Source organism: Akebia trifoliata, chromosome 5, assembly GCF_017979445.1.
Source record: "Akebia trifoliata isolate Shusen 1 chromosome 5, ASM1797944v1, whole genome shotgun sequence".
Classification (NCBI taxonomy): domain Eukaryota; kingdom Viridiplantae; phylum Streptophyta; class Magnoliopsida; order Ranunculales; family Lardizabalaceae; genus Akebia; species Akebia trifoliata.
Genome location: NC_141379.1, coordinates 28,141,603 through 28,167,358, shown reverse-complemented (window position 1 = coordinate 28,167,358; position 25,756 = coordinate 28,141,603). Strand labels below are relative to the sequence as shown.

At 34.8% G+C, this 25,756-nt stretch overlaps 3 protein-coding genes across 5 annotated transcripts; 1 reads left to right on the top strand and 2 right to left on the bottom strand.

The window, feature by feature from the left end:
- Nucleotides 1–93: 93 nt before the first annotated feature.
- LOC147401945 (cysteine proteinase inhibitor B-like) lies at nucleotides 94–537 on the bottom strand. The gene has a single exon (XM_086444457.1). It carries the CDS (start codon nucleotides 535–537, stop codon nucleotides 94–96), a length of 444 nt encoding a protein of 147 aa, XP_086300583.1.
- Nucleotides 538–4,189: 3,652 nt separating this feature from the next.
- SPPL3 (SIGNAL PEPTIDE PEPTIDASE-LIKE 3) lies at nucleotides 4,190–22,443 on the top strand. Of its 3 annotated transcripts, XM_086443432.1 has the most exons (14): nucleotides 4,192–4,515; nucleotides 8,172–8,330; nucleotides 9,331–9,442; nucleotides 9,581–9,700; nucleotides 9,823–9,980; nucleotides 12,074–12,253; nucleotides 13,713–13,747; nucleotides 13,859–14,015; nucleotides 15,546–15,599; nucleotides 15,675–15,767; nucleotides 17,898–18,040; nucleotides 18,561–18,631; nucleotides 19,385–19,468; nucleotides 19,576–22,443. In XM_086443432.1, the coding sequence occupies exons 1-14, from the start codon at nucleotides 4,363–4,365 to the stop codon at nucleotides 19,674–19,676; spliced, it is 1,620 nt and encodes a 539-aa protein (XP_086299558.1). In that variant the 5' UTR covers nucleotides 4,192–4,362; the 3' UTR covers nucleotides 19,677–22,443. The 3 variants fall into 3 exon arrangements, with proteins under 3 accessions (XP_086299557.1, XP_086299559.1, XP_086299558.1); XM_086443431.1 differs by having other exon boundaries at nucleotides 4,190–4,515; nucleotides 15,546–15,767; XM_086443433.1 differs by lacking the exons at nucleotides 18,561–18,631; nucleotides 19,385–19,468; nucleotides 19,576–22,443 and adding an exon at nucleotides 18,319–18,409 and having other exon boundaries at nucleotides 4,190–4,515.
- LOC147401943 (large ribosomal subunit protein eL32z) lies at nucleotides 22,305–25,271 on the bottom strand. The gene is made up of 4 exons (XM_086443434.1): nucleotides 25,124–25,271; nucleotides 24,010–24,104; nucleotides 22,727–22,908; nucleotides 22,305–22,608 (listed from the first exon to the last, which is right to left on the bottom strand). The coding sequence occupies exons 2-4, from the start codon at nucleotides 24,097–24,099 to the stop codon at nucleotides 22,479–22,481; spliced, it is 402 nt and encodes a 133-aa protein (XP_086299560.1). The 5' UTR covers nucleotides 24,100–24,104; nucleotides 25,124–25,271; the 3' UTR covers nucleotides 22,305–22,478.
- Between the last annotated feature and the right edge of the window lie 485 nt (nucleotides 25,272–25,756).

Below are 25,756 nucleotides of genomic sequence, written 5' to 3'. Positions count from 1 at the left end.
ATTTCACTGTTACATCAAAAACACAAACATTCACGTAAACAACACAGCTTAAGTGACAGAAACTTCGCTACATATCAACCCCACTTACCCAAATTACAACTTCCTCACTCCCAAACCCCTCTTACTAGAAGGAGCGAAAGAGATTAGTTGTTTAGATTTTCGAACCCATGGTTTCACCACGACAACTGCATCAAACATCTTGTCAATCTCACCATCTGCTGCAGCAATCTCGAGGTAGTATTTGATCCCTGAAACCACTTGACTCTGCCCTCGAACAACCTCCGAAAATACAACAGTGCCATTGCTTCCATCCTCTTTTTCCTTCTCTCGATTAAACTCCTCCACAGAAAATTTTCCAAGTTCTTGAACTTCTTTGTTCGTTTTAACGTCTTCGATTTCAATCCTACCTCCTACCTTCCTTCCTTTCCCTCCCAATTCAACACCACTTGCGAACGAAGCCGAAGAAGAACACACGAACAAGTACATCAAAATGACTAAAATTGAAGAACATTTTAATAAAATTACTGATCGTGCCATCACTTCTGATGTTTGGTTATGTTTAGGGTTGAGATAGAGAGAGACTTTGAAGTTTAATGGTGGAGAGATTGAGGAGGTGAAGATGGTTATTTATGGGCGGTCTGGATGTAGTTTCTGAGACGGAATCCGTGGCAGCACCTACGGCGTGCCGCGTCTTTAGAAATAGAACAAAAATACAATCTATACAGACAAGAATTTGAGATAAGAACGACGAGAGAGTTGGTGGTTTCCACTCAACTCTCTATTTAATTTCCTTTTTTACCCTTAAGTATTTGTTTTATTACTGAATAACACGTTTTTTCGAAACGGAACAAGTCGAGCTGACGGGTTGTGTCAAACTCGATTGAGTCCAATCGAAAAGAGTCGTGATTTTCTGACGCCCCCTGATGTGGCATGGGTTAGAGTCGTAGATTTTTCTCCGGGACACACAACTGTAAATCTTTATAAATATATGCACTTGTGCATTCCAAGAAAAAGAATCTAATGTCATGTCAGGGGGCGTATGTCAGAGGAGACGTCAGAACATCATTATTCAATCGAAAAAACTCGATCAGAAAGATGGAAAAAAACAAAAAAAAAGATGACTTTGACATCACGATTATTTGCACAGGTAAGATATGAGTCCACCGGGCTCAAGTTGTTATTGGACTGGGGCATGGTCAATCAATTCCTGTATTGGGTTGGTGTTTTATCGAGTTGTTTTGTAAACGTGATTTAGAACTTGTTTTAACTTCTTGTCTCGTGCATGAACAAGATCGAGTCGTCTCAGATGAGACAGCTGGATTATTTGAGTTGTCTTGGACGATTTTTTTATATAAAAATGTAATGATTTTCTAACTCAATTTTGACAAACTTACTCAAAAACTCATTAGCGTGGCATGTGTCAGAACTATAGATGTTTTCCCTCAGGATACACAATTGCACATCCCCAAAAAATATGTGCAATTACATACCTCGAGGGATAAAATCTACGATTCTTGCACATGTTTTGTCAGTGAGTTTTTTAGTTATTAGTTAAGTTAGAAAATCAGTATTCTTAAAAAAAATCCCTTAACACGAACTTGTCAACTCTTCTTGTTGATGGACGATACCGAGACAACTTGGATGAGATTTAAAACCATGAAAGACACACGTTAAAGTGCAATAAATTCAACTTCGAAATAAGCATATGAAGGTATTTTCAGCACAAAATTCAAAATTTGGAGTGTATTTATCACATTGTGTGCCCTTAAGTTACATGACCCTTGGTTGAGATGTTAGAACCTAATCCACATCACAAAGAATGCTAATGTTCAGGACATTAGCAATCTCCACAATCTTAAAAAAAAAAAAAAAAAAAACTTTGTTTTCATTTAATATAAATTCATAAAGGTAAGGTGTGTTTATATTTTACAGTGACATTTTTGCAAATAAAATAAAAATAAAAATTAGTACTACCCCTGTAAAAGTGATAATATTATGTTTACTCAATGCAAAATGCAAGAAGGTTCGACTTCCCCTTTTTGTAATGAAGACGAGATAAAATAATTTGTATTGAATCGCTAATGTGGTAATCCATTTGAACAAAACGACCCTTAGTAAGAATTAAAATCTTACTAAATTAATAAGGAAAATGTTTCTCTTTGTTTCATACTTCGCAAGCTAAAAAGGAAAATGGTGCTCTATTGCTTATCTATCCATTTAATAAATGGAGACACATATTTTTTCTTATTTCATTTTTGTTCGATTCACATGGAAATAATCAACAATGACAGAGGTAAAGAGATAAATGATTTGATTTATACAAAATAAAACAGTAGAGAGAGAAACCAAGCTCATACAAAATATATTTAATGTATTTGGACATGAAGTTATATGATATATCACTTTAAGACTTATTTTGTCTTTTAAAGAATTGTTTTTAATGTTATTTATGTATAAAATTTAATGTTATAGAGTATACTATGCTTGCTTTGGAACACTTCGAGCACAAGTATAATTTTAATTTACTTAAATTTTTATATATTTATTTGTAGAACAAATTAATTTATGTTAATTTGGTTAAATTCCATTTTTTATTTAAAATATATTGAGCCACAAAAATAAAACAACATTTGAACCTACCTCTTATTACTCCTTATTTGTAATTCTATGCTTGCTTTCATAAGGGTTTTATGTACAATGAATTGACCTAAAGTTGAGAAGACTTGAATCGTTGATTTAATTATTATTTTAGACTAATGATAACTTGACTGGCTAAAATTGACGCAGTTGATGTGGTGAGTGCACAAAACCCTAGCTCTTTTTCATTGTGTATCTCGAAAAAAAAGATCTATGATTGCGTGTACTGCCACATCAACTGTGTCAATTTACCCCGACTCATTATTTTAGTACACATTTTTACATATGCAGATTTAGATTTTACTAATAATAAATTGATTTGGTTGACATGGCATGTGCGCAAGACCACAAATCTTCTTTTTTTCTCATGTATCTCGAAGAATGAGATCCATAGTTCTGTGCACATGTCACGTCATCACTGCATTGGTTTTAACGTGTTAGTTTATCATGACTCTTTAGATTTATCTCCAACCAAACCACCATTGGTTGTTCCCGCAAAAATCATCTTTACTTTAATTATTTGGAAAATTACTTAAAGGATCATAGCAGAGGGATTTCTTTCTAATTAGCCTTCAAGTTTGAAGCCTTCTCTTAACTGTCCACATAATAAAACTTTTCTTTCTAATCAGTCCTTCAACCTCACTCTCCATATTTCCCATGATTGAAACGTTGAATGTGCCCTTACTTTTTGAACTCGTCGTTTTCATGAAAAAAAAATTGGTTTTTGATGAAAATCAATCAAGAATGATTCTTTTGGTTTGAAATCATCTAGACAAGTTGTTATGCCAAGTTTTTAGTTGATCTTTCCATGTATTTTAGTCGAAAATATTCGAAAAATAAAATCGAGTGTGTTTTACCAATGTTGAGTGCATCGATTTTTATTGTTGAGTTTAATATTTTTGAAAATTTGTCGATTTCAACAAAAAAAAAAAAATGTCGACCTCAACAACAATGAGAGACCATAAAGAAATAAAAAGTTTACTAAATGGACTATTGAGCTACAGTCCAAAATTCAAGGACTTTTTAAAGAAGAAATCCCTTCGTCAGGGTCCTTTAAATAATTTCCCCTAATCATTTGCAGAAAAACCCAGGTTTTGTTTAGCAAATTTTTTTTTGTTGTGACTAACAACAGACCAGTTTTGGAAAGAAAAAATCAAGTTTTTTTAAATAAAAAAAAAAACAAAAAAAAACCTTAGAGGGAAGAAAACGAGGTCGATTTATTAAGTCTACGAGAAAAGACCGATTTCAAAGGGCAGATAATCATTTTGAAAACACAGGGGTATCTCATGTATTCACCACAACGTGGAGGGTTTTGTATGTAATTCTAAAGAGTCGTGGTATACTGAAAATACTCTCCTGACGCGGCATGTGCTAGAACCAAATATTTTTTAATAAGTATCTCGAGGCAAAAGATCTATGGTTAGAGAACATGCCACATCATGAGCGAGTATTTTGAGTATGCCACGTGGGGGAGGCAGAAAATTATTACTCAATTCTAAATCCTTTCTTTAGTCTCTACTGAGATTAATTAGAGGACGCCATCCAAAATTCCATATCGTTTGTTATTGCTCAAAAAGCATAAAAGACAATCAGCGGTTCCTTCATTCTCCGTCGATGCGGTAAAAGAGAAAAAGAGCCTTACCGCATTCGCGCGGGATTCACAGAATTCGCGAAGAAAAAATCACAAAAGAACCTCTCTCTAACTATCTCTCGATCTTTGCGTCCATGGCGTCTTCTGCAAGGACTCGTCGTCTCTTCTTCGTCCTTGTTCATCTATTCCTCTTTGTAAATTTTCTCTCCTTTGCGATCGCTGATGATGTCTCTCGTGATGATGATTCCGCTCCGAAGTCTCCTTTCTGCAACAATAAATTTCAGCTGGTATGCGAATCGGATTAATTTGAAATTGTAATTAATGTTGATGATTTTCGAATTGTGTTTAATTTTACGGTTTTTGTTACGTATTTGGTTTCGGATCTAGGTTTTTTGCTTTTGGATTATGTTTGAATGTGGATCTGATTTACAAAATTGAAGCTTGAATTAAGCATGTAGAGTCTGAAAATCCCGAATTAAAGAAGGAGAGAAACATTGAATCCTCATTAAGATATTGAAATTGAGGAATATCTTAGGTTTGTTTTAAGAGTTTTGAGGTGGTTTTGGGACTTTGCATTAACATTTCCTAGATCAAGATGTTTGGTGTTGGAGAGTTGGAAAAATTAGGGTTGAGAGCAGAGAACTTGGGTTGCAATGTGGGGGAGTCTGTCTAGCCTTTTATCTGGGATTATCTATGGGGTTTGAGAACAGATCGAAAGGCTTTATTTGGAAGGAGATTAGCATCATGGAAAATAGGTTTTCTCTCTAGAGGAGGCGGGTTCACTTTTATTAAGAGCTCTATGTAGTCCTATCCTCTATTTGTTATTGTTTGTGATTCTAATTGATATGGTGAAAAGGATGGAGAAGCTTCTAGAGATGTTTTGGCTTCAGTGCAACTAAGACCAATGATAGAACCAGTGGAAAAAGGCATTTTTGTGCAGGTTTGGGGTTGTAAAAGTGTGATTGGAAAGCCAAAAATGGTGTTGATGGAGGTCCCAAGAAAGATATGTACATGCCTTGGTTGAATGTGTCTCAAGATAGACTTGAATAATAAAATATGATTCATGTTGATGACCTCACTATTGGGCTAAGGAATAGAAGAGGACGGCGACGATGAAGTTTTGTCCCGATAATTGTGGCATTCTTATCTTGGAGTTTTCCATGTATAAGCACTAACTCATAAATTGCTCTTTAGTGCAAAGAAGATACATAATTTGTGATAGATAGTTATAGTCAAAACTGTCTATGTTTTCTTTCACACTACATTGTCAGTTCCAAAACTGTCTATAGGAGGAGGTTAACATTGGGTTGGCAGCAGATGTAAAATTTTACAACATCCTAATATGAACGCTGATCATTATTCAGTCCAAACTCTTCATTGTGTTTTGTTTCAATTATCTATTTTTGAAAATGCCAAAAGATGCGAGTGCTATTTTAGATATTATGCAACTTTGAACATGGGCCATCCTTGCAAGCTTCATTACCTTCGGAGTGCATCAGTTTGTTCAGATTCAGTCCATTAAAAGTATGTGATGTTGGAGAAAGCAATAGCTACTAAGAGAAGTAGACTAGTTTTGATGCAAAACCATAAAAATCTGTAAAAAGACTAAAATTAGTTTTTCATGGTGGTTGAATCAAGATATAACCCATCAAAATCTCTGCGCAAGTGAACCCTAAGGAACATCAAGACTAACCAATATTAGAAAAACTTCAAAAGCTATCAAGATACTATTACTCAATCAAAGTCCTCCTTACATGTACTCATAACCAACTATTTATAGGAAAATAAAATCTTAAAACTTAATTTGATAGCTAAGAAACAAATTTTAACCATTCATCTAAAGTAATACAAATAGTATTTTGGTTGGATTGAGGTGAAAAAGACAGTTTTATCGAAAAAAATTGAAATTTTGGATAGGAAGGAGGAAGACTGGCAATCTCATGAGGAGAAGATAATAAGGTAGAATTTGAGAAAGTGTCAGACTTGGAGGAGATTAGCTACAGGTAAGCCTATGGTATGATAGATGAAGGAAGGACTAATAATACAATTTTTTTTTTCCATCGAATGACTGATTGTCATAGAAAGTTCAATCACATTTCAAGGTTTTGCCTAAATGGTGTGACAGTGGAGGATGGGGACTAGGATTAGGATCGATACCATCTCCCAAGGCCATCTTTTGATCACCTCAATTTTATTGCATATCTTCGAAGTATCAAGAGTGGCTCGAGAGGTCGTTTGATGAAGATGAGGTTTTCCAAATGATAGTGAATATGAGGATTTCTCATCACCTAGGCCTAAATGATTTTTTTTATGGCTTTCCTTAAAATCCGTTGTGAGATCATCAAGGTTTTACCAAATATGGATCAAAGAAAATTGTTTTTGATCTAGGATTTCTAGGGTTAGAGGTTTGATTGGTATCCACCAATTCAATGGTACGAGTTTTTTGAAAAAAATTGAAGAAAATGGATTTTCTTCTAATGTTTATTAGGTTAGAGGATCGTATGGTATTCATTATTGAATGATTTTTATTAGGTTACATCCATTGTCGTATCATCTACATTAGGTTTTACCCCGCACGACTTTATAACGTGTTATACCAGATAGGGTCAAGGTTTCCCCTTATATCCCAAGCTCTGAACGTCTACCCAACATGATATTGTCCCTATTGGGTTTTACCTCGCACGACTTTAAAATGTGTCATACTAGATAGGGTCAAACTTGTCTTTATAGCCCAGGCTTTGAACGTCCACTCAATCGATGAGGGATTAAATTCATAACTCTCCCTTCAATCCCAACCAACACACAAGATGACTCCACTTCGACCCCTTGATTTCAACAACCCTTTCCATGACCTAGGTAGGTACACCAGTGAGATCGTAACAGAGAGACAAAAAAAAGTTAGAAAGAAAGAGAACATGAAATGAGTTCTAAGATGTTTTTTGAAGTAATTTTCTCAGCAAAAATTCATTGACTTTTTCCTCTCTTGTTTACATTGTTTCATTATGTTTTAGGGTTGGGCCCACCTGTTGGCGGTGCTACCAAGCAATTATGCAATGTAGAATTCCGAAAAACTTTTCGATTACGGTGATTTACGTTCAATTGCAGCTATACCAAGTGTGACCAAAATATCATTTCTAATGTACCTAAATTCTCAAAGTATTTTTGACATCCATAACATTATAATCTCCCAAAAATTCATGAAATTGCAGTTGTCGATTTTTGAATAAACTTTCCTATCGGATGTTCAAATAAAAATTAGTGACAGTTAGGTCCGACAAGATTTGAGAACACGGACCTCTTTACCTAGCATTCATTTAATGAAGCTTCAAGAGACTGTTGATATTTGATCTATGCTCGAGGTATAGAATTTTGACTGCAACAGTTGGTCCCCGAGTGAGGAGTCAAAGTGCTACAGGTTGCTTGGCCTCGGCCTACTTACGCCCACATACTACCCTTAACGCGGCATGGTTAGGCCCCCTTAACGCTACATTTCCTTTCCCCAACTTCTAGTTTTTGCACCACAACCTGAACTAACCAGTAAACAATGGCAAACCCTGATAATTATATCATTCTTTTTGGATGGTTGTTCTAATCTTTTTCAACTTGTCATTTCATTGTGAATGCAGCTGTAGTCCTGCCATTGTAACTCGTTAAAATTTATTTTTCTGTAGTATGCCCTTTTCATATATTTTCTTTTCCACTACTTATATATTTATGTGATGCTTCCATTGTTATTTTTGTGAGCAACATCATGAAAGCCTGAACTATATTTTGTGCATATATTTTTTTTCAATTTAATTTATATGTTTTTTATTTATTTTATTTTATTTTCTTAAGACAAAAACATGTATTAGGTTATTTATATGTTACCTAATTTTTATGCATTCTTAAAATTGTTTTTAGCTTTCTTACAGTTGTATGTACATTTGAATTCAATTTTCAGGTTAAGGTGAAGAACTGGGTGAATGGTGTTGAAGGTGAAAGCATAGTTGGATTAAGCGCTAGATTTGGATCATCCTTGCCAAGTAATGCTGACAACGCACTTAAACTGCCTGCTACATTTGCAAATCCCTTAAATTGTTGTACCAGTTCTTCCTCAAAGGTCATTTTCTCATTGTCAGATTGGGCTTGTGCAATCTTTCTAGTACATATCACGAGACATTGCTCAAAGTTTCAAGTGCATATTTGTTATTTTACCTAGAAGTTGCTTGGTTTTTTTTTGGTAAGGATTGCTTGGCTAAATTTATCATGCTTCACAAAGTTGATGAAACTGAGTTGCTATGTTCTGGTGATGACATTGTTACATCTCGAAGCTTACCTTGTGGCCAAAGTTTTTAACTTCAATGTTGGATTAGACCTTGGTCGCTTTGGAATTGGAAACATGTCATAGAAGTTTATGGGATCACAATAAAAATTTCAAAAACTATGGAAAAACATTGACCGATTCCAAGGTTTTGGGATAAGGCTTGATGATGATGGAAACGCTATGAAATCCGTTGAAAAGATAAATTGATGTATCGTAAAATAATATAAAAAGCATGATATGATGCTCAAAACTCATTATATAACCATAAACAACGATTTAGGAAAACTAGGATAAATATAAATTGTTGCATGCTAACACATATGCGACACTTAAGGGTCAGTTTTTCACATCAACGTTCAGTTATCATGTATGTGCCCAAACCATCTCTATTGCCTTTCTCTTAGTTTATTGCCTATTGGAGTTATTACATTTTCTCATGTGCTTCATTTCTAATTCTATCTTTCCTGGTCTTTTTACTCATCCATCTTAACATCGTCATCATGCTAACATGATGCTTCTTGACCGCCCAACATTCAACTTGACTAAGTATAGTTGTTACTAATGCAGTCTTATAAACTTTTCCTTTTAATTTGATTGGTTTGCATTGGTCACATAGCACTTCAGATTGCATATGCAATTTAGGTTTGATTAGGAGGTCCACCATAGATTCTGACTTTTACACAGATTTATGTGGACCACTCATGCTTCACTATAGTTCTAATCCTCTATTTCTTTCTTAATTTGTTGTTCTCTTCACTTTTAATTCTTGTTTTTGAACAAGCTGTCTGTTTTGCAGTTATCAAATTCTATAGCCTTGTCTACGCGTGGAGATTGTGCCTTCACAGATAAGGCAGAAGTTGCACAGGCAGGAGGTGCAGCTGGCTTACTGGTGATAAATGACAATGAAGGTACTCATTTTTTATGCATCTATGTACTTACCTTCCAGGGATTTTGGAGTGTTTTCTTCAGTTGTAATGCTATCTATTAGTTCTTTTCTCTTTGTGGGATCTCTGATCTGTCTTTTGCTCACAATTTTTATTTTACAGATCTTTACAAAATGGTTTGTTCTGACAATGATACTTCTCTAAACATTAAGATTCCTGTTGTGATGATCCCTAAGTCGGGAGGAGAGACTATTAGAAAAGCAATGAAAGCTGGAGGGAAGGGTTAGTAATTGAGTTCATATGTGGAGTTATTAAATGTTTTACTTGGTTTTGACATACACGTGGGTTATTGGTCTTCCACAAGCTTTGCTAAACATCTGCTGACGCTATGCTTTTCAATATAGTGGAGCTTCTGTTGTATTCTCCAAATCAACCGGTTGTGGATGCCTCAGAGATATTCTTGTGGCTAATGGCTGTTGGGACCATTATCTGTGCTTCTCTTTGGTCAGAGTTTATTGCATGTGAGCAGCATGCTGATCCTTATGATCAATTGACACCAAAGGTTTGGTTTATACATTACAAAGAATGTTATAATACATAGAAATATTTGCTAAATGCAAAATATTACTTGTTTAATGTGTCTGAATATCCTTGGACATGAAGTATTAAGTGATACTTCTGTCCCTTGACTGTTGTTTTGAAATCTGCTCATCTTGCCCTATCGTGTTCTCTTGAATCTTGATGAACTATTCACTATTGAGCCTGATCTGTGTAGCATTATTTGTTTTGATTTTCCAAAAGAACTTTTGGTAAAAAATATTAACCATGATGAGTAACACATTTTCTGTGGATGACCATATGAATGATTATTGCATCTAAGCTATTTCTTAGCCATTCACAGGCACCTATAACCATGGATATTAGATGCATAAAAATTTTCATTTTCTTTTACCTTAGTGTTCAATTTTTCTGATGCACATCTGTCCAGTAACATGTGCTTCTTTCCTTCAGAGCCCTTGGCATTATTTTGGTAAGATTGCACCAGGAAATACCTTTTTATACATTCATGGTATAGATTTTGCATGGCATTATATGTCCCGATCCCTAACTCACTGTAAATTTAAGTCCTGGAATGAAAGACATAGTTTTTTATTCTGCGTAACATAGATACACGTTCCACAATGCAATATACGAACATGAAAGCTTTTTGAGGATTTCGTGTCCAGATGAGGTCTGGTTTGTAATGAGAGTACATACCTATGATCTCTCTCTCTAAATTCTATTTCTTTGTACCAGGAAGGTCATCTCAACCTCCATTTGATGGTTAATACACACACACACACAACCATATATGTGTATGTATGTATGTATGTATATGTACTAGAATTCGCCCGTGTAGGCACGGGCATCCTCTTTTGGGTTAAGGGGTAAAAATGGAAAAAAATAAAGTTGGAGGGATATTATTAAAAAAAATTGAAGTTAAAGCGGTAAAAGATGAAAAACAATAAAGTGGGTTAAAAGGGGTAAAGGAGGAAATATAGTAAAGCTAGAGGGGGTGAAGAGTAATGAAAATAAAGTGGACCCCAAAATTATAGTTGATGGGATGTTTGTCTCACACAAAATTGTAGTGGATGGGACGTTTATACCCCACACAACTGCAACAAAGTGGGCCCTGCAGTTGTGTTTTATTATATAGATGTATTTAATGTTGACCGTGCAATACATAAAAAAAAAATTGTATGTTTCGAATAGAATGTTGGACATGTGAATTCGATATGGTTTTTGACATGAAAAAGCTTCATTGAATGGGGGGAGTCCTAATATTTTGTGCCATGTGAGTGCGATATGGATTTTGACATGGAGCCAAAATGGAGTTTCAGTGTGTTGTGAGAATATTGTGGTTGTCCAGATCATGGTGAGAGAACAATATTTCCATAACAAGGGTGTTACATGTTTTTGAACCTATATTTATACTTAAGCATGTGATTAGCTATATGAAACCAAGAAGCCTCATAGAAGGACGATAAAGTCAGTCTTAAAACCCACATGCCTCAGAGTTCATTTTTTTTTCAGTAATATTCTAGTAAGATCATTCTGGAGCAGTTGTAGTTCCTCCGTCCATCATTTTGCAAGCAAGGTTCAAAATCTTGTATTTGGGGTCCTTAGGAGTCCATTGAAAATCAAGATAAACCTTCAAAGGAATCTATGCATTCATGAAATAAAGGAAAAAATAATGGTGAGGCAAACCAAAACATTCCAAGCTGGTTGGACCATTTTTCTAAATAAATTTAAATTTCACATTGATACGCAGAAGTACTAAAGATACACTTGATTACACCAAGTTTGACGGCACAATAATATTTTAATTCTTATGCCTATGTCCAAATGGATAAACTTTTGAATTAGCTTTATTTGAAACAGTGTAATGGTGTATAATACATGATTAATGTATTTAACTGGTGTTAGCCTTAGAAATTTGATGTTTGCTGCATCATTACTTACTTTTCTGATTTTTTGCCATGCATATCCAAGAGTATTACTTGTCATCCAAATTGTTTGATTTCTCTTGCTCTTGGATTTCACATAATGAAAGTAACTTATCTGATGAAAAAAGTGCTATTACTGATTAAATTTCTTCTCTCATTTGTTTTCTAGGAACCTTCCGGTGCTGCAACTGTGAAAGATGATTCTGATAAAGAGGTCCTAGATATTAATGTAAAGGGTGCTGTAGTTTTTGTCATAACAGCATCCACGTTTCTAGTGCTACTATACTTTTTTATGTCATCTTGGTTCGTTTGGCTGCTGATCATACTCTTTTGCATTGGTGGCAGTGAGGTATATAAGTTCTTTCAGATATGCATTCAGTTACACATGAACATCATTTAGGGTGTATTTGTTGCAAGATTTACTATGCTGATCGTCCATGATAAGAGCTAATTCTATTATTATCCCTATTATGTGATAAAATATGAATGATAGATTCTGTACAAGCTGCCGCTTCTCACATGTGGAGAAATGCATTCTATCACAATGATGAATAATTTATTCACTCTTCCTTATCTCTGTAGCCAAAATACAACTTAGTTCCTTAGTTGAACTCTTTGCTCTTCTTAAACACTTGTACATAAATGAAGTCTTTCCTAAACACTTAGGTCGTTGTATTCTGGTGGTCACCTCCTTCCGTTACTCTTTAGATAAAGAGAGCATTTTATTCATTTTCTATGGAAAACTTTTCAAATATCCCTTATTAGAAATATTATACATGTATTGATTCACACACATGCATATCAATGTAAAAAAACTAGGAATATATTACCTGATATGTAATTCTATGTTTTTTGTGTGTGTGTGTGGGCGGTGGGGAGATGTGCAAATATACCCAAAGTTAAATATTTTTGGTCAAACTAGACTTTTGGTCCTTCTTGTAGTGGAAACATGTCGTAGAAGTTCATGTAAACATTGTAAAAAATAAATTTAAGCTATGGAAACACACATTGTGGAGGTTTCTTCCTTTTTCCATTTGTTGGGGAGTATGGTTGGAAAGGAACGGGAGGATCTTTAGAGGGGTGGTCTCAAATTTTCGTGAGATTATTGTAAACATTTTGGGGCTTTAATTTTTTGGTGTAAGTTATATCCAGATTATAAGGGAGTCTTCTTTGAAAACTTTGTCTTCCGTTGGGAGACTTTGGTAGCTTCTTAGGGGCTTTATTTGGGTTGGTCACCTCGGTCGCCTTGTAAGTCTCTTTTGTATTCTGCTGCTTCAATAATAAATTTCTACTTATAAAAAAAATGTTATTTCTTTTGTATTTTCACAGTGAAATTACAAAAAAAAAAAAAAAAAAAAGAGAGAGAGAGAGAGAGAGAGAGAGAAAACACTAATTTCCTTTCTTTTCATTTTAAACTAGTGCGAATTCGGTCATAGGTCATTTTTCTATGGAAAAACTCTGAAGTTATTATATGAAATATTATTTGTAACCAACAACTCTTGCTCTAGATTCTCAATCATTCAGATAGTTGCATCATTATTTAGTAAATCTATTCATTTTGCATATTTCACTTCAAATGCTTTTGGGATAAAATGGGTGTTTGATATAATGCTTTCTTTACTATTTCATTAAATTTTAGGGCATTTTTTTTAATACATTTTTGATTAATTTCTGAACTTTTCTTTGTTGTCCAATTCTTTCAAAATATCTTCATGTTGAGTTAAACCTCCTTGGTCCTTGATTATAGTGCATAAGAAATTGATAGGTGCACTGTCTGATTCTCATTGGAAATTATTTCCATTTTTCAGGGAATGCATGCTTGCTTGGTAGCACTGATTTTAAGGTAGATCTATGTGAATCCTTTTTTATGCTCAAGTTTTTCAACATTTGACATTATATTTTTCATAGTTTCTTCTCCCTATTTATTTATGATTTTATTTTGCATTCTGACCAGAATATTCAAGAACTCTGGGAATAGAACTGTAAATGTTCCCGTTCTTGGGGAGCTTTCAGTTTTGTCTATTGTGGTGTTACCATTCTGTCTGGCTTTTGCCATTTTCTGGGCAGCAAATCAGCATGCATCATATGCTTGGATCGGTCAAGATATTCTTGTAAGTTACTTTATGTTTCTCTGTCCTGACTTGGTCCCAATACTCTATGTTGCCGTGTTGTTGGGAATATGGTTGAATAGGAAGAACCTTTGATGTTGCTGCTAACCTCTTCCTCCCCCCTCCTTTGATTAGATTTAGTTGGACCTCATCTACTAGGAAAAGTCTGGATATGAATAAGGATCTATAACCTCTATATTTTGACCCTTGCTCTTCTTCCGGCTTTAGCTTCTGTTGCTCATTTCAGCAAACTTCTTGAAGGGCTTCTGAACATGTTGTCTTCTCTGAGCTCAAGAAGTATTGGATCAATCAGTGAACCCACCTTGTGCATTCACAAGTGACATCTGGATGCTTCGTTTTGTTCCCTATCAAATGCCTCTGCCAAGGTTCAAAATCTCATTTTGGTCAACAAAAATGCTGAGACAAAACCAAATCATTTTGAAACTTAATGAATTTGGAAACATTCTCTCTTTCATGAATTTAATAAGACTAGGTTGGGCACAGCCTAGGCATATGGGCGCCGCATTGCTTGACATGGCTTGGCCAGGGCACAACCATTGTTGGCTTGGTCATGGGCACAATATTGTCGGATGTGGTCTGGTTTGGCTTGGTGTTAAGGTCCTGTACATAATATTTGTTTCCCATTTTGATATCGTGTCTAGTGTGTAGGGAGTCTGCCCGGTGCAGTCATGTACATGTGTATGTCATGTCATCTTGTTTCAAGGAAAGAAACAAAGAACATAAATGAAAAGAAAAGAGTACAAACAATGTGCTGTAGATAATATGAATAACAAGAGAATTTTTTTTAAATGGAAACAGGTGCAAGAGTGGGAATATTGTGTTCTATTTCTGCTCATAAGAACATGGGAATTGCATGCTAGAGTCCTGCTCGTAGGAGGATTAGTTTTTTTTCAACTTCTCAAGTCACTTCCTGTTACTAGAGTTAGTTGATCTCCATTTTTAACAGTTAATGTTAAGCATGTCCCTAATCCAATACATTTTCTTTTTTCAGCCGGCTAATGTATTTACCATTTTCTCTTGCACACATGTTTCCTTAATGCAATATTTCTTTTTCATTGCTTGTCTCCTTATTAATAATTTTGTCCAGAACTAAAAAAAAATGTGACTTCATCATTTTTTTTTAGTAGTTATTACTAAACCTGTTAATCGGACCTTCTTGAAGATCCACGTTATTTGCAATTTTGCATTAAAGAATTCAGAGGAGTCTGTTTTTGAAGACTTCTTAGTTAGATGGGATTGGATTTGTAATTTAGTCCTTTGCTCGAGTCTTCTTTGTGTTTTGCTTGCAGGCCAGCCTCCTCGACTGCCTTCAGTTGCTTTCCTAATAGATAAATTTTTACTTCTCAAAACAAAACAAAAAAGTTTGGTTTAAATTCAGAAGCACTCCTTTTGCTGTATTTCAAACTCCTTTATCATTGCCTCTCATCATATATATAGTAATTTGGCAGAGATACTGCACAAAACCATTTCAGCCTGTTTATATCATGTAAAACTTACATTTCCTGTTGACAGGGTATCTGTTTGATGATCACTGTATTGCAAATGGCTCGATTACCAAATATCAAGGTACATAAATATATGATTTGTTATTCTGCAGTTATTCATGTTTTCCCATCTATTGATTGTTGTTTCCTATTTCAGGTGGCTTCAGTGCTTCTTTGCTGTGCATTTGTTTACGACATATTTTGGGTCTTCATATCACCACTTATATTCCATGAAAGTGTTATGATTGCGGTAAGTCTAGTTCCAGGTCAATTTTATTCCTGTTCTGGCATTTTAGAGAATGAGTTTTTGCTGTTAAGTGCGTGACATATGCTCATGAAATTCAGAGTTAAATGCATTATAAAGTTAAGGAATTTCACCATGAATTGGGATTTTTTATGTAAAATGTAGTGTTAGTTGTTGTCTGCCATCCTTTTCTGCTACTGTATTGTCTTTCTTTTGGCTTTCCATGTTCTATTTAATTTGTATGTCCTAAAACTTCTGTTCTCTTAACTTTAATTTGTATGATAACCATTCATGTTTTTTTCTCTTTCAATTCCTGGTCCTGGAATGTCTCATCTTTTTGGAGTTGCAACATTCATATTTTCTTTGTAAGGATGAATAATTTGTTTTACGTAAAGCATGATTTTACTGATTTGAAGACTCTTGAATTAACCAAACATGGTTTTAGACAGAAATGAATGGAGGAACATGATTTGTTTATCCGACCAGGATTTTTGGGATAAGGTTAAGTTGATGATAATGATGTTAAGGCACGGTGTTAACCTTCCATTGTTGCTCATCGATACAATAAATGACACCTCATGGTTCTTCTAGCCATTCTTCAAACAAAATTGACCAGGCTTCTTTGTTGGTCTAGAACGCATCTAACTTAACCCTCATCACGCTTTTGGAAATTGAATTTCTCCATTTTCTGGAAGACATTGGTTAAGAGCAAATAGGTCTGACATAAGCTGGTTGAAACACTTTGACTTTATGAGATATCTTATGATTCATAGATGTAAAATCCCTCGAATTCAATAATTTTGTGATGCTTATGTGGTATGTGCAACCCATTTCAATATTTATCTTGTGAAATTAAAGGTACAAATTTAGGGAGTGAAGAGAAAGAAACTCTAGTTTGAACGTTAATTCATGGAAGGAAAAGGCACTTGCTCAGATAAAAAGGATTAACTTTAACTTCTATGCCTGCAAGAGACATTCTCACCCATGTATGCCATCACTATTATTAGGGTTCCATATCAAGCTGGACAAGTGTGGGTAAAAGAGTGAGATTAAGAAAATACAATTCATTTGGCCATGGAAAGTATGGAATTGAGTCTTTTTTTTTTTTTTTTTAAATTCTTGTTTGCTTTGTGCTCCTGCTGTTGTGTGTTTCCTTTGAGGATTCCTTGTCCTCTTTCAATAAAATTTTGGTTATAAAAAAAAAGAAAGTATGGACTGTTAAGGATTTATAAGGTGCCGACTAGCTTAGTTGGTAAAGTCTGTGGGCATTGATATCATAGACCTGGGTTAAAGAGCTGCCTTCACCATGTGCTACTGATCTCATTAAGAACAGCCTTGCCCAAACACCAAAACTTTTCACCAATAATAATAATAATAATAACAGTAACAATAAAAAGTTAAGGAATTTATGTATTCAATGAGAAAGCAATTTACATTGCATGTTTACAACATATGAGGGGCGTGAAAATCCTCCATGAAAAAGCCTTGGAACTTTGTAAGAGCTTACTCCAAAAGAAAAGGAGAACTAAAATACTGATGATGGCTTTGCGAAGATCTGCATGTTCCTTTCCTTCTAAAGGCCTCACCTCAATAAACAACATGGATCAAACTCCCATGATTTTCCATTTTGATGATAAGGCTATTGTATACCACTTTCACAGACTATGAGAGAACCCAATTAAGGTTTGAGTGAGTTAAAAAATGAGATTATGCTGTGCAAGTGAAATTAAAGTGTATGAGGAGGTGATTAACGGATCCCCCTCCTTACTGTGCGCATGGAACAAAAATCAACTATGACCTTCGTAGCAGTTAGAAGTTTATCCAATACAACCACTCAAATGAAAAATAAAACCCTACCTTGGACTTGGAGGGGGCTTTGGATCCTTAGATTGTAGATTGTAAATCGACTGGGCACAAACGATCTAAGACGACCAACAGTTAGAAGTTTATGTATTGTGTGCTTATTCTTCATGGTTGGTTTTCTAGTTCCACAATTTGTTCTATATAACGTAAGAGGAATGCAGAATGGTTAAAATGAGCATGTGTCTACTTATTAAAAAAAAAAAAAATGCTCATGTGATTAGTTATAATAGTCAAGTTGAAAATTCTTTTCATGTCTTCTTATTTGATTTATAGGTTGCTCGTGGGGACAATAGTGGTGGAGAAGCCATTCCTATGCTTTTGAGAATCCCTCGATTTTTTGATCCTTGGGGTGGGTACGATATGATTGGGTTTGGAGACATCCTCTTCCCTGGTTTGCTCATTTCATTTGCTTTCAGGTATTGTATTATAAACTTGCTTGTGCGAAACTTGTTTTGGTACTTTATTTGATATGCAAGCAAGTTAGTGGTTAGTAATGAGTTGGTGAAGGTGGATTTTGAACCCGGGTCATGGTATCAGTATTCAGACTTTAAGTCTTTAACCAACTTAGCTAGTTGGCACCTTCAATTTTGTTTAGTACTTTCCTTTGAAACAGTTATTTTCTTGTACAGAATCATGTGAAATATATGAATTCCCCTTGCAATTCGATGAAACAAGCTGATTTTAGCAGATTCAGATATGACAGATCAAATATTATATTACTTACCACATTAGTAGAGTTATTCTACGAAATATTTCCATTTCTTGGCTGACCGAAATAGACACGGAATTCAAAATGTTATACTTCGTAATATATATTCTCCTTATTGGCTTCTCATATCTGTTGATGTTATAATTTGATTCTAGGTTGGTTTGGATTTTTTGTGTCATTTCCTTCTTGTTTGTATTTTTGAGGGGCTTACTTGGTGGGTGATGCAGATATGACAGATCAAATAAGAAAGGCGTCTTCAACGGATATTTTCTTTGGTTGACAGTTGGCTATGGAGTTGGTGGGTCACTATACCCATTTTTCCTTTTTCTTTTCCTCATAAGTTGTTCTTTCTTCGCTTCTTGTTTCTATGCATGTGATTATTTGCCACCATTGCATTTGAATGACGATACAAATCAATAATATAACGATGATAACCAAGTGAAATATACAATTGAGGTGAAGTGGCTTGGACCATTCCTGCCCAACTAACTTGACATATTTTACTTGATTTAGAGTTTTGTTGAACCGCATTTCGTTTCATGTAAGCCACTCTTCAGATAATGCAATTTATATTAGTCATTAGGGGTAGTAAAAGGGTTTGCATAATGAGGCTAATCCAGAGAAGTGTTTTAATTATGCATGAAAATGTGAGGATACAACCATTGACTTGCTTATAATTAAAGTTAAGAGCCACACTACTAATAAAAATAAAAATAAAAACTAGTTAAGAGCGACACATAATTAAGACATGGGTTTGACTCTATCATTGCTACTGTTCCTCCCCCTTTCCTTATATCTTAACATGCCCCGAAGAAGATTCAAACGCAAAATTTCTTTTAGATAAGCTTTCTGAAGACCCAATAAATAGGGTTCCCACTGGGCCTACAAGTGCCAACTAGTTCCGAAGAAGCTTTATAGGCTTATCTACATACATTTCTATGTTAAATGTCAAGTTTCTATTATTTGAAACTTTATATCCACCTGAATGATGAACTGTAAGTCTTTTTTCATTTTTTATGTTGACGAGAGTTGCTCCTTCTCTCTATTGCAGGCCTCGCACTTACATATCTTGCTCTATATTTGATGGACGGGCATGGTCAACCTGCACTTCTCTACCTTGTGCCATGTACATTAGGTAATGAAATGCATTATGCCAATAGTCATGTCTTCAACTCTGATAGTGGAGAAAGCTCCATATTGTTCACTGACGACATATTGTTTTCTCTGTTTTTTATCATGCAGGGCTTGTTGTTATATTGGGGAGTGTGAGAGGTGAACTAAAACATCTGTGGAACTATGGGACTGATGCATCATCATCCAATGAACCCTCTGGAGAAGCTTGAAGCCTCCAAATCAAGATAAGGGTATCTCCTTTAAAATGCTGAAGCAACCAGCATATAAAAAGGAGATACATAATATATTATAGTGGTGATGAAAGAGGAGAAGAATCACAAGTTTGAGGTAAGAAGCTACTTGACCTTGGTCTACTTCAATGTCTTATTTTGTGTCCTTTTCCATTAACCAAGTGTCAATTCTTACCACTTAATAGTTGTTGTGAAATTATTTCTATCACTTGAGATTTTGTGTAAGATCTATTCCCATTATTTATTGGTATAGTGTCTAAAATTGCGTTGGAATTCATATCAGTACCATACAAACTCTTTCATATTTGTGCATATAAGCTCAGGACATTGACATATAATTCCTAGAAATCCTTGCCTGTAAAAGTATGTTTTAAAGGGTCATCATCACCTAAGCATTGTCCCTCAATTTAGAGTTGGTTGAACAGGTCATGTTCCTGTATTCAATTGTGTCTAGAGCCATATCTTCTATCAGTTCTAGTGTGTTCATATCCGCTCGTAGTACCTCAATCCATTTTTTGTACTCCTAATGTGAATTGTCTCAAATAAGGATACAAGAATGGGCGATCATTTAGGTGGAAATATCCATCTGCCTCTACTACATTAGATGAGGAAAATAGCCATATCCTCTACTTTTTTTTCATGATTCTAACTTTAAGTGTTCTGTTTTCCTGAGGGATTTGCAACGTGAAGGCTATTTCACTTTGGAAACAATTTGAAGTTTTGACAGTCTTTGATAGGTATTCTTGAAAACTGATTATTGCCCATGAATTGATTTTAGTATCCAATTTCTGCGAATAAACTTATTTTTGAATCTGATTATGTTTGGATTGGATTGTAAAAGTGATTCTTCCATAATTAAAAATAGATATCGACTAAAATTAGAAACGATGCAGGACTTGTTTCATATAATTGGTGTTTCCTACATTTTAGATTCTGAAATGATGATGCACCCTAGATTCAAAAACCAAATAGTAGAAATTGTGGTGAAATGAGATTTATGGAAACCAGTTTTTATAATCTGATTCCATCTAAAATCTAAATATGGAATCGGACACGAAAATCTGAATCACCTCAATTTATTCATCAGTTGGAGAAATGAACAGACAATTATGCTCTTATTTAAATTTTCCCAAAGTGCATTAGTTAGAATCAAGTCCTAGTGAGCTGGGACTTTTGATGGCATTCGACCAACTCATATTACATTGACCTGCTCTTTATCCTTTATTTATATTTATGAAATTTTTTGGTTAAGTTTTTAAGATGGCTAGGTATCTCAGTTTCGGATATCGCCATTCCTAATAAGAGGAAGAAAGGCGATTACATAAAAGAGTCAATGACAGCCAAGGCATGAATGCCCAAAAAATGATCTAAAGCTACAATTGGTGATCAATATTAAAAAATGCTCAAATAAATAACCCGGTACTGTTTTGAAATACAATGTTGGGAAGACATCTAGCTTTTGTTGTCTTAGTGGTAAAGTCCTCAACGGTAGAAACAAAGGGCAAGCATGTAATTAAATATGTAAACACTGATTCTCCACTATTTTTGTACTAAAAAAAGAGGAAAGAAATCATGTTAATACAAGAGTTATCTAATTGAATGATTTATTGATGAGTAAAATTTGCAAAATCTTGTGAAAAGATTTATTAAAAGAAAAACAGAATTTGTAAAGTAGTGAGTATTTTGAAAAGGAGAAACATCCTCTTAATATTGTGGTCTGGAGGGTACTTTTTGAGAATCATCCGGGTTACATAGAGTAACAAAATGAGCACTATTTGCTGGGCTCAAACACCAACAAAAATCGGAAAATTCATTGTCAATTTATAGAAGGAAAAAAAAAAAAAAAAACAAGGGTTCCTCCTAAACATTGAAGATGAGGTCTTTCGGTCTATTTTGTCAAATCTTTCATAGACCACCAAAGTCAAGCCTCATGTCATCAATTGTGGAGCCCTAATTTGGATTCCGACTACGGGCTCAACTTCTGGCCTAAAAACACATGATTGTAGAGCATAAAATTCTAACTTTAAAAAATAATTATTTTTCACATTTAATTTCAATTTTAAGTTTAGGTGCTGCCTATATTCAAAACCTTGGAAATGTTAAAAAAAATATTTCTCTAAGAAACTTAAGAGGGCTGTGGTGCCATAGACTACTGAGGTGGTAATCCATTGACAAAACCACCCTTAGGGTTCAAATCTCTACAAGTAATGGAAAATCTCTCTTCAATTTGCACAAAATTCAATAACAATAATATCATAATATAGATTATTATAGACAAAAATTCATGTAATAGGTGTCCTAAAATTAAATAAGTTTCCTTGTGTCTTAAAATAAGAGAATCACTCAAAATGAATTTATAATTTTCTAACCCTAGGATAATAACATTCCCATTGAAGATACCCTAACAAATCTTTTCCTAGTATTATGCTAGGTAAATTATATGATTTGATAGCAAATTTATGCATATAATAAGGGAGCGTATCTCTGGATATTGCAGGGTAGTACACCCTTAAGAGGTAGGGGGGCAATATCACAGATACCGTAATCTACTGGTTTTAAGCACAAGTGTCTCAACAAAACAATTCAACTACTTACCGATCAATAAACTCACACAAAACAATTCAACTACTTACCAAACAATAAACTCAAAGGGTAGGGGTCCCAATAATTTCAAGCACACAAGAAATATCTTTGGAGTACTAAAGTTGATATTCCTACAGATAATTAAACGAGCCCTGTGCCTAGGGCACAAAAGACCACCAAAATTGAACTGCCCAGGGTTTACTCGTCCTCCTGGCTACGCAACCTAGCCAGTTTGTTGGTAACAACGACATCCAGCTGTGCAGCACGCTCGACGATCTCCTTCCTCTTTTGGGTAGAAACATTGTGTGCAATTTCCGCACAGTAAGTCCTGGTCAGGTATCACTAATTGTTAGCATGTGATGTATATGGGTTTGCTTATGGTATCCTCTCTCTTTTTTTTTTTTTTTCTTCCCCCAAAGAATTTAATAAGGTGTGGAACCATGTACCTGTTGTGCATCATCAACAGTTCAAGCTCCTTGACATTGTGCACAAGAAATTTCTTGAAACCATTAGGAAGATAATGGCGCGTCTTCTTGTCTGAGCCATAACCAATGTTGGGCATGAGGGTGACCCCTTTGAACTTCCTCCTTACACGAGAATCAATACCCTTTGGCCTACGCCAGTTTTCCTGTCATAATTACATGCATTCAACAACCATTTTGATCAGTTATCATAACAATTCGACATAAAACGAGTTGCACTATTTCCAGTTAGTAAGATTAACCAATTTTCCAACCAATGACACTATTTACACTGCCATTAGTTTGCTTTCCCCATCCAAGAAGTATATAACTATGCATAAAAGAAGCAACAGAAAGAGAAGTAATCACATACCAGTACCTAAATCACACATTTGACTGACTTACGAAACATAATCCACAGATGAATCATTTAACAGACTCTAGATGCATCAGTCCACGATTTGGAAATATCATATCAACACGCAAGATGATGGAATTAAACTATTGAATACTAAAACTTCAAATACTGATTGGCTCGAGAAATTGAATATCAGCATTAACTTTAAAGACATCAGTGTATTGAAGAAAAGATAGCATTGGGGACAATAAAGCTAATCAATGAACATCTAGACCATGTTATTAGAATTAGTACAAGTACTCGACGATTAAATAGTTCTTTTATAAGTTTCAAGGATTAAATAAATAATAGTGCATAAATCATGAGAAAGAAAGTCTGCAACTTCAATGGGCTGATCAGATTTTCCATCCATCATGTACATCCTTCTACTGAAATCGGGCCAAACTGTAGTCATCCAAGTTAACACATGGCATTATTTCCCCAAAATGGTATGGTTAGCCAAAAAATATTACAAGCAATCCCTGGGTGCCCATCTTGTTTCCCAAACTAACCACATGGTTCACACAACAACAAAAAAATGACAATTCAGAAAAGAGTTGTGATGGAGTGACCTCAAGATTGGACCTCATATCACACATCTTGATGTGAAAGTGGATAGGAACCATAGATGTTTTGCTTGTATCTTGAGGAAAATCATCTATGATTCCCATACACTTTCACGTCAGGGTGTGCGAAGTGAGGTCCAATCTTGAGGTCACTTCAGCATTATTCTTCAGAAAAGTATGACTTGAGGTTGCAAGTTCAGTTTTTACATAAGTCAGACAAGCATACATAAAACACATAGAAAATAACATAATTCCTGTAAGAATATAGAGCTTTTGTGAATGTAAACCAAATAGGTAACATATACCTTCACAGAGATCTTTCGATCACTCTGGGGTCTCTTGAACTTCTTGACACGCTTCTTTATAATCTTCTTGGTGAGCAGAGGAACGGCCATTGCTTCTGTAAAATGATCACCAACATTAAAATGCAACTTGAATAACAAAAGGTAATCATACAACAAGAATACGACAATTTCGCGAGCATCCCAACACTTGTCTGTCGCTACCAAAGTTATAGTAAAGATTGGGCGGAGGATCAAAGATCCTCATAGTATGTTTTCCAAAATTTCCCAAATTATCGTCGGCATCAAAGTCTTTCCTAATAATTTGGGGTAAACTGAACAAATCTTATTCCCCATTCAATTATGTCCAAGTGTTTCCAAATTCCAAGTACCTAAAATCATTGTAAAAAATAAATAATTTTATGCAAAATTCAAGAAATTTTCTCTCTTTTTTGAACGCACTTTCGGACCACATTATGAACTATTCAATATAAATCGTGTAGCTTGTGTTTTATTCCATTTCTTATTGTGCCATTAATATTTCATCAACATTAACCACTGAAGTTTTTCCAAAACTCACACATTAGCAAAAGATACAAAATTGAAATCTAAATGAAACTAAGCGAATGGGTTTCCTCGAGCCACACATGATTATCTCATCTTCCATTTTTTTAAAAATTCAAATACTTCAATTTCAGTGAAGAGGTCTGGATTGCCAAGATCCCTCTACGTGGCAAGAAATAATAGGAGACACCGCTGAATAAGTTCCAGAGAGTCGCTCCAAAAGGGATTTTTCATAAGTCTAGTGTTCTTCTATCAAGGATTCTGATTCAATCGCAAAAGCTAAGCATCCTAGAAATGAAAATAGAAGTAAAAAAAAAAAAAAAACAGATCTAAATCTAAATACAAAAAAGAGGAAAAAAAATGGTCAGAATCCGAAAAAATAAGGTGAGGAAATTTGAAATCTAATTTCGATAACTTTCGTACGGACTACAATCTGATTCAAGAGATCTAAAGAAATCGAAAACACAAACAGGCAAATAAATTTCGTAAAATAACGAAGCACGTAATACAGTATGAGTTTCACATAATCTATATCTAAATCGGAAGATTAAAATTTGAGAGAGAGAAGACTCACAAATTAGGGTTTGAGTTTCGCTAACGCCCCCAAAACTTCTCCTTCGTCCCTCGTTCTCTCTTTCTCTCTCTCAAAACCCTAGAGGGATTGAGAGTTAGGGTTCCTTCATTTTATATAGTGTTAGGCTTTGATTTAGAAACTCGCGACGCACCATATTAAGTAGCCTCATACTTACTATCCGTCCACATAGATCAGAAACCTTCCATCAATATATTGGATGTTGGGCCTTTGTGAATGGACACCCGTTTAACCGTACCCGAGATTGTAGGTTGGGCCTTAGTGAATTTTAAATTCGTATAATCGAACCCGAAACCAAAATGTTGAATCTTGGTTCCAGAAACGATAATTTTTTTGTTTTTTATATTATAGATATAGATAATTGAAGGCTTTAGAGTAATTAGTTACATCAACTTCTTCGAAATACCATATAGACTAAACTAAGAATTCAAACTTAAAATGGATCTTTTTTAGAATAACGATGAAGTGACCTCAAGATTGGACTTCACATCGCACACCCTGATGTGAAAGTGTATGGGAACCATAAATGCTTTCGAGATACAAGTGAAAAAGCATCTGTGGTTCTTATCCACTTATACGTCAAGATGTACAATATAAAATCCAATCTTGAGGCCA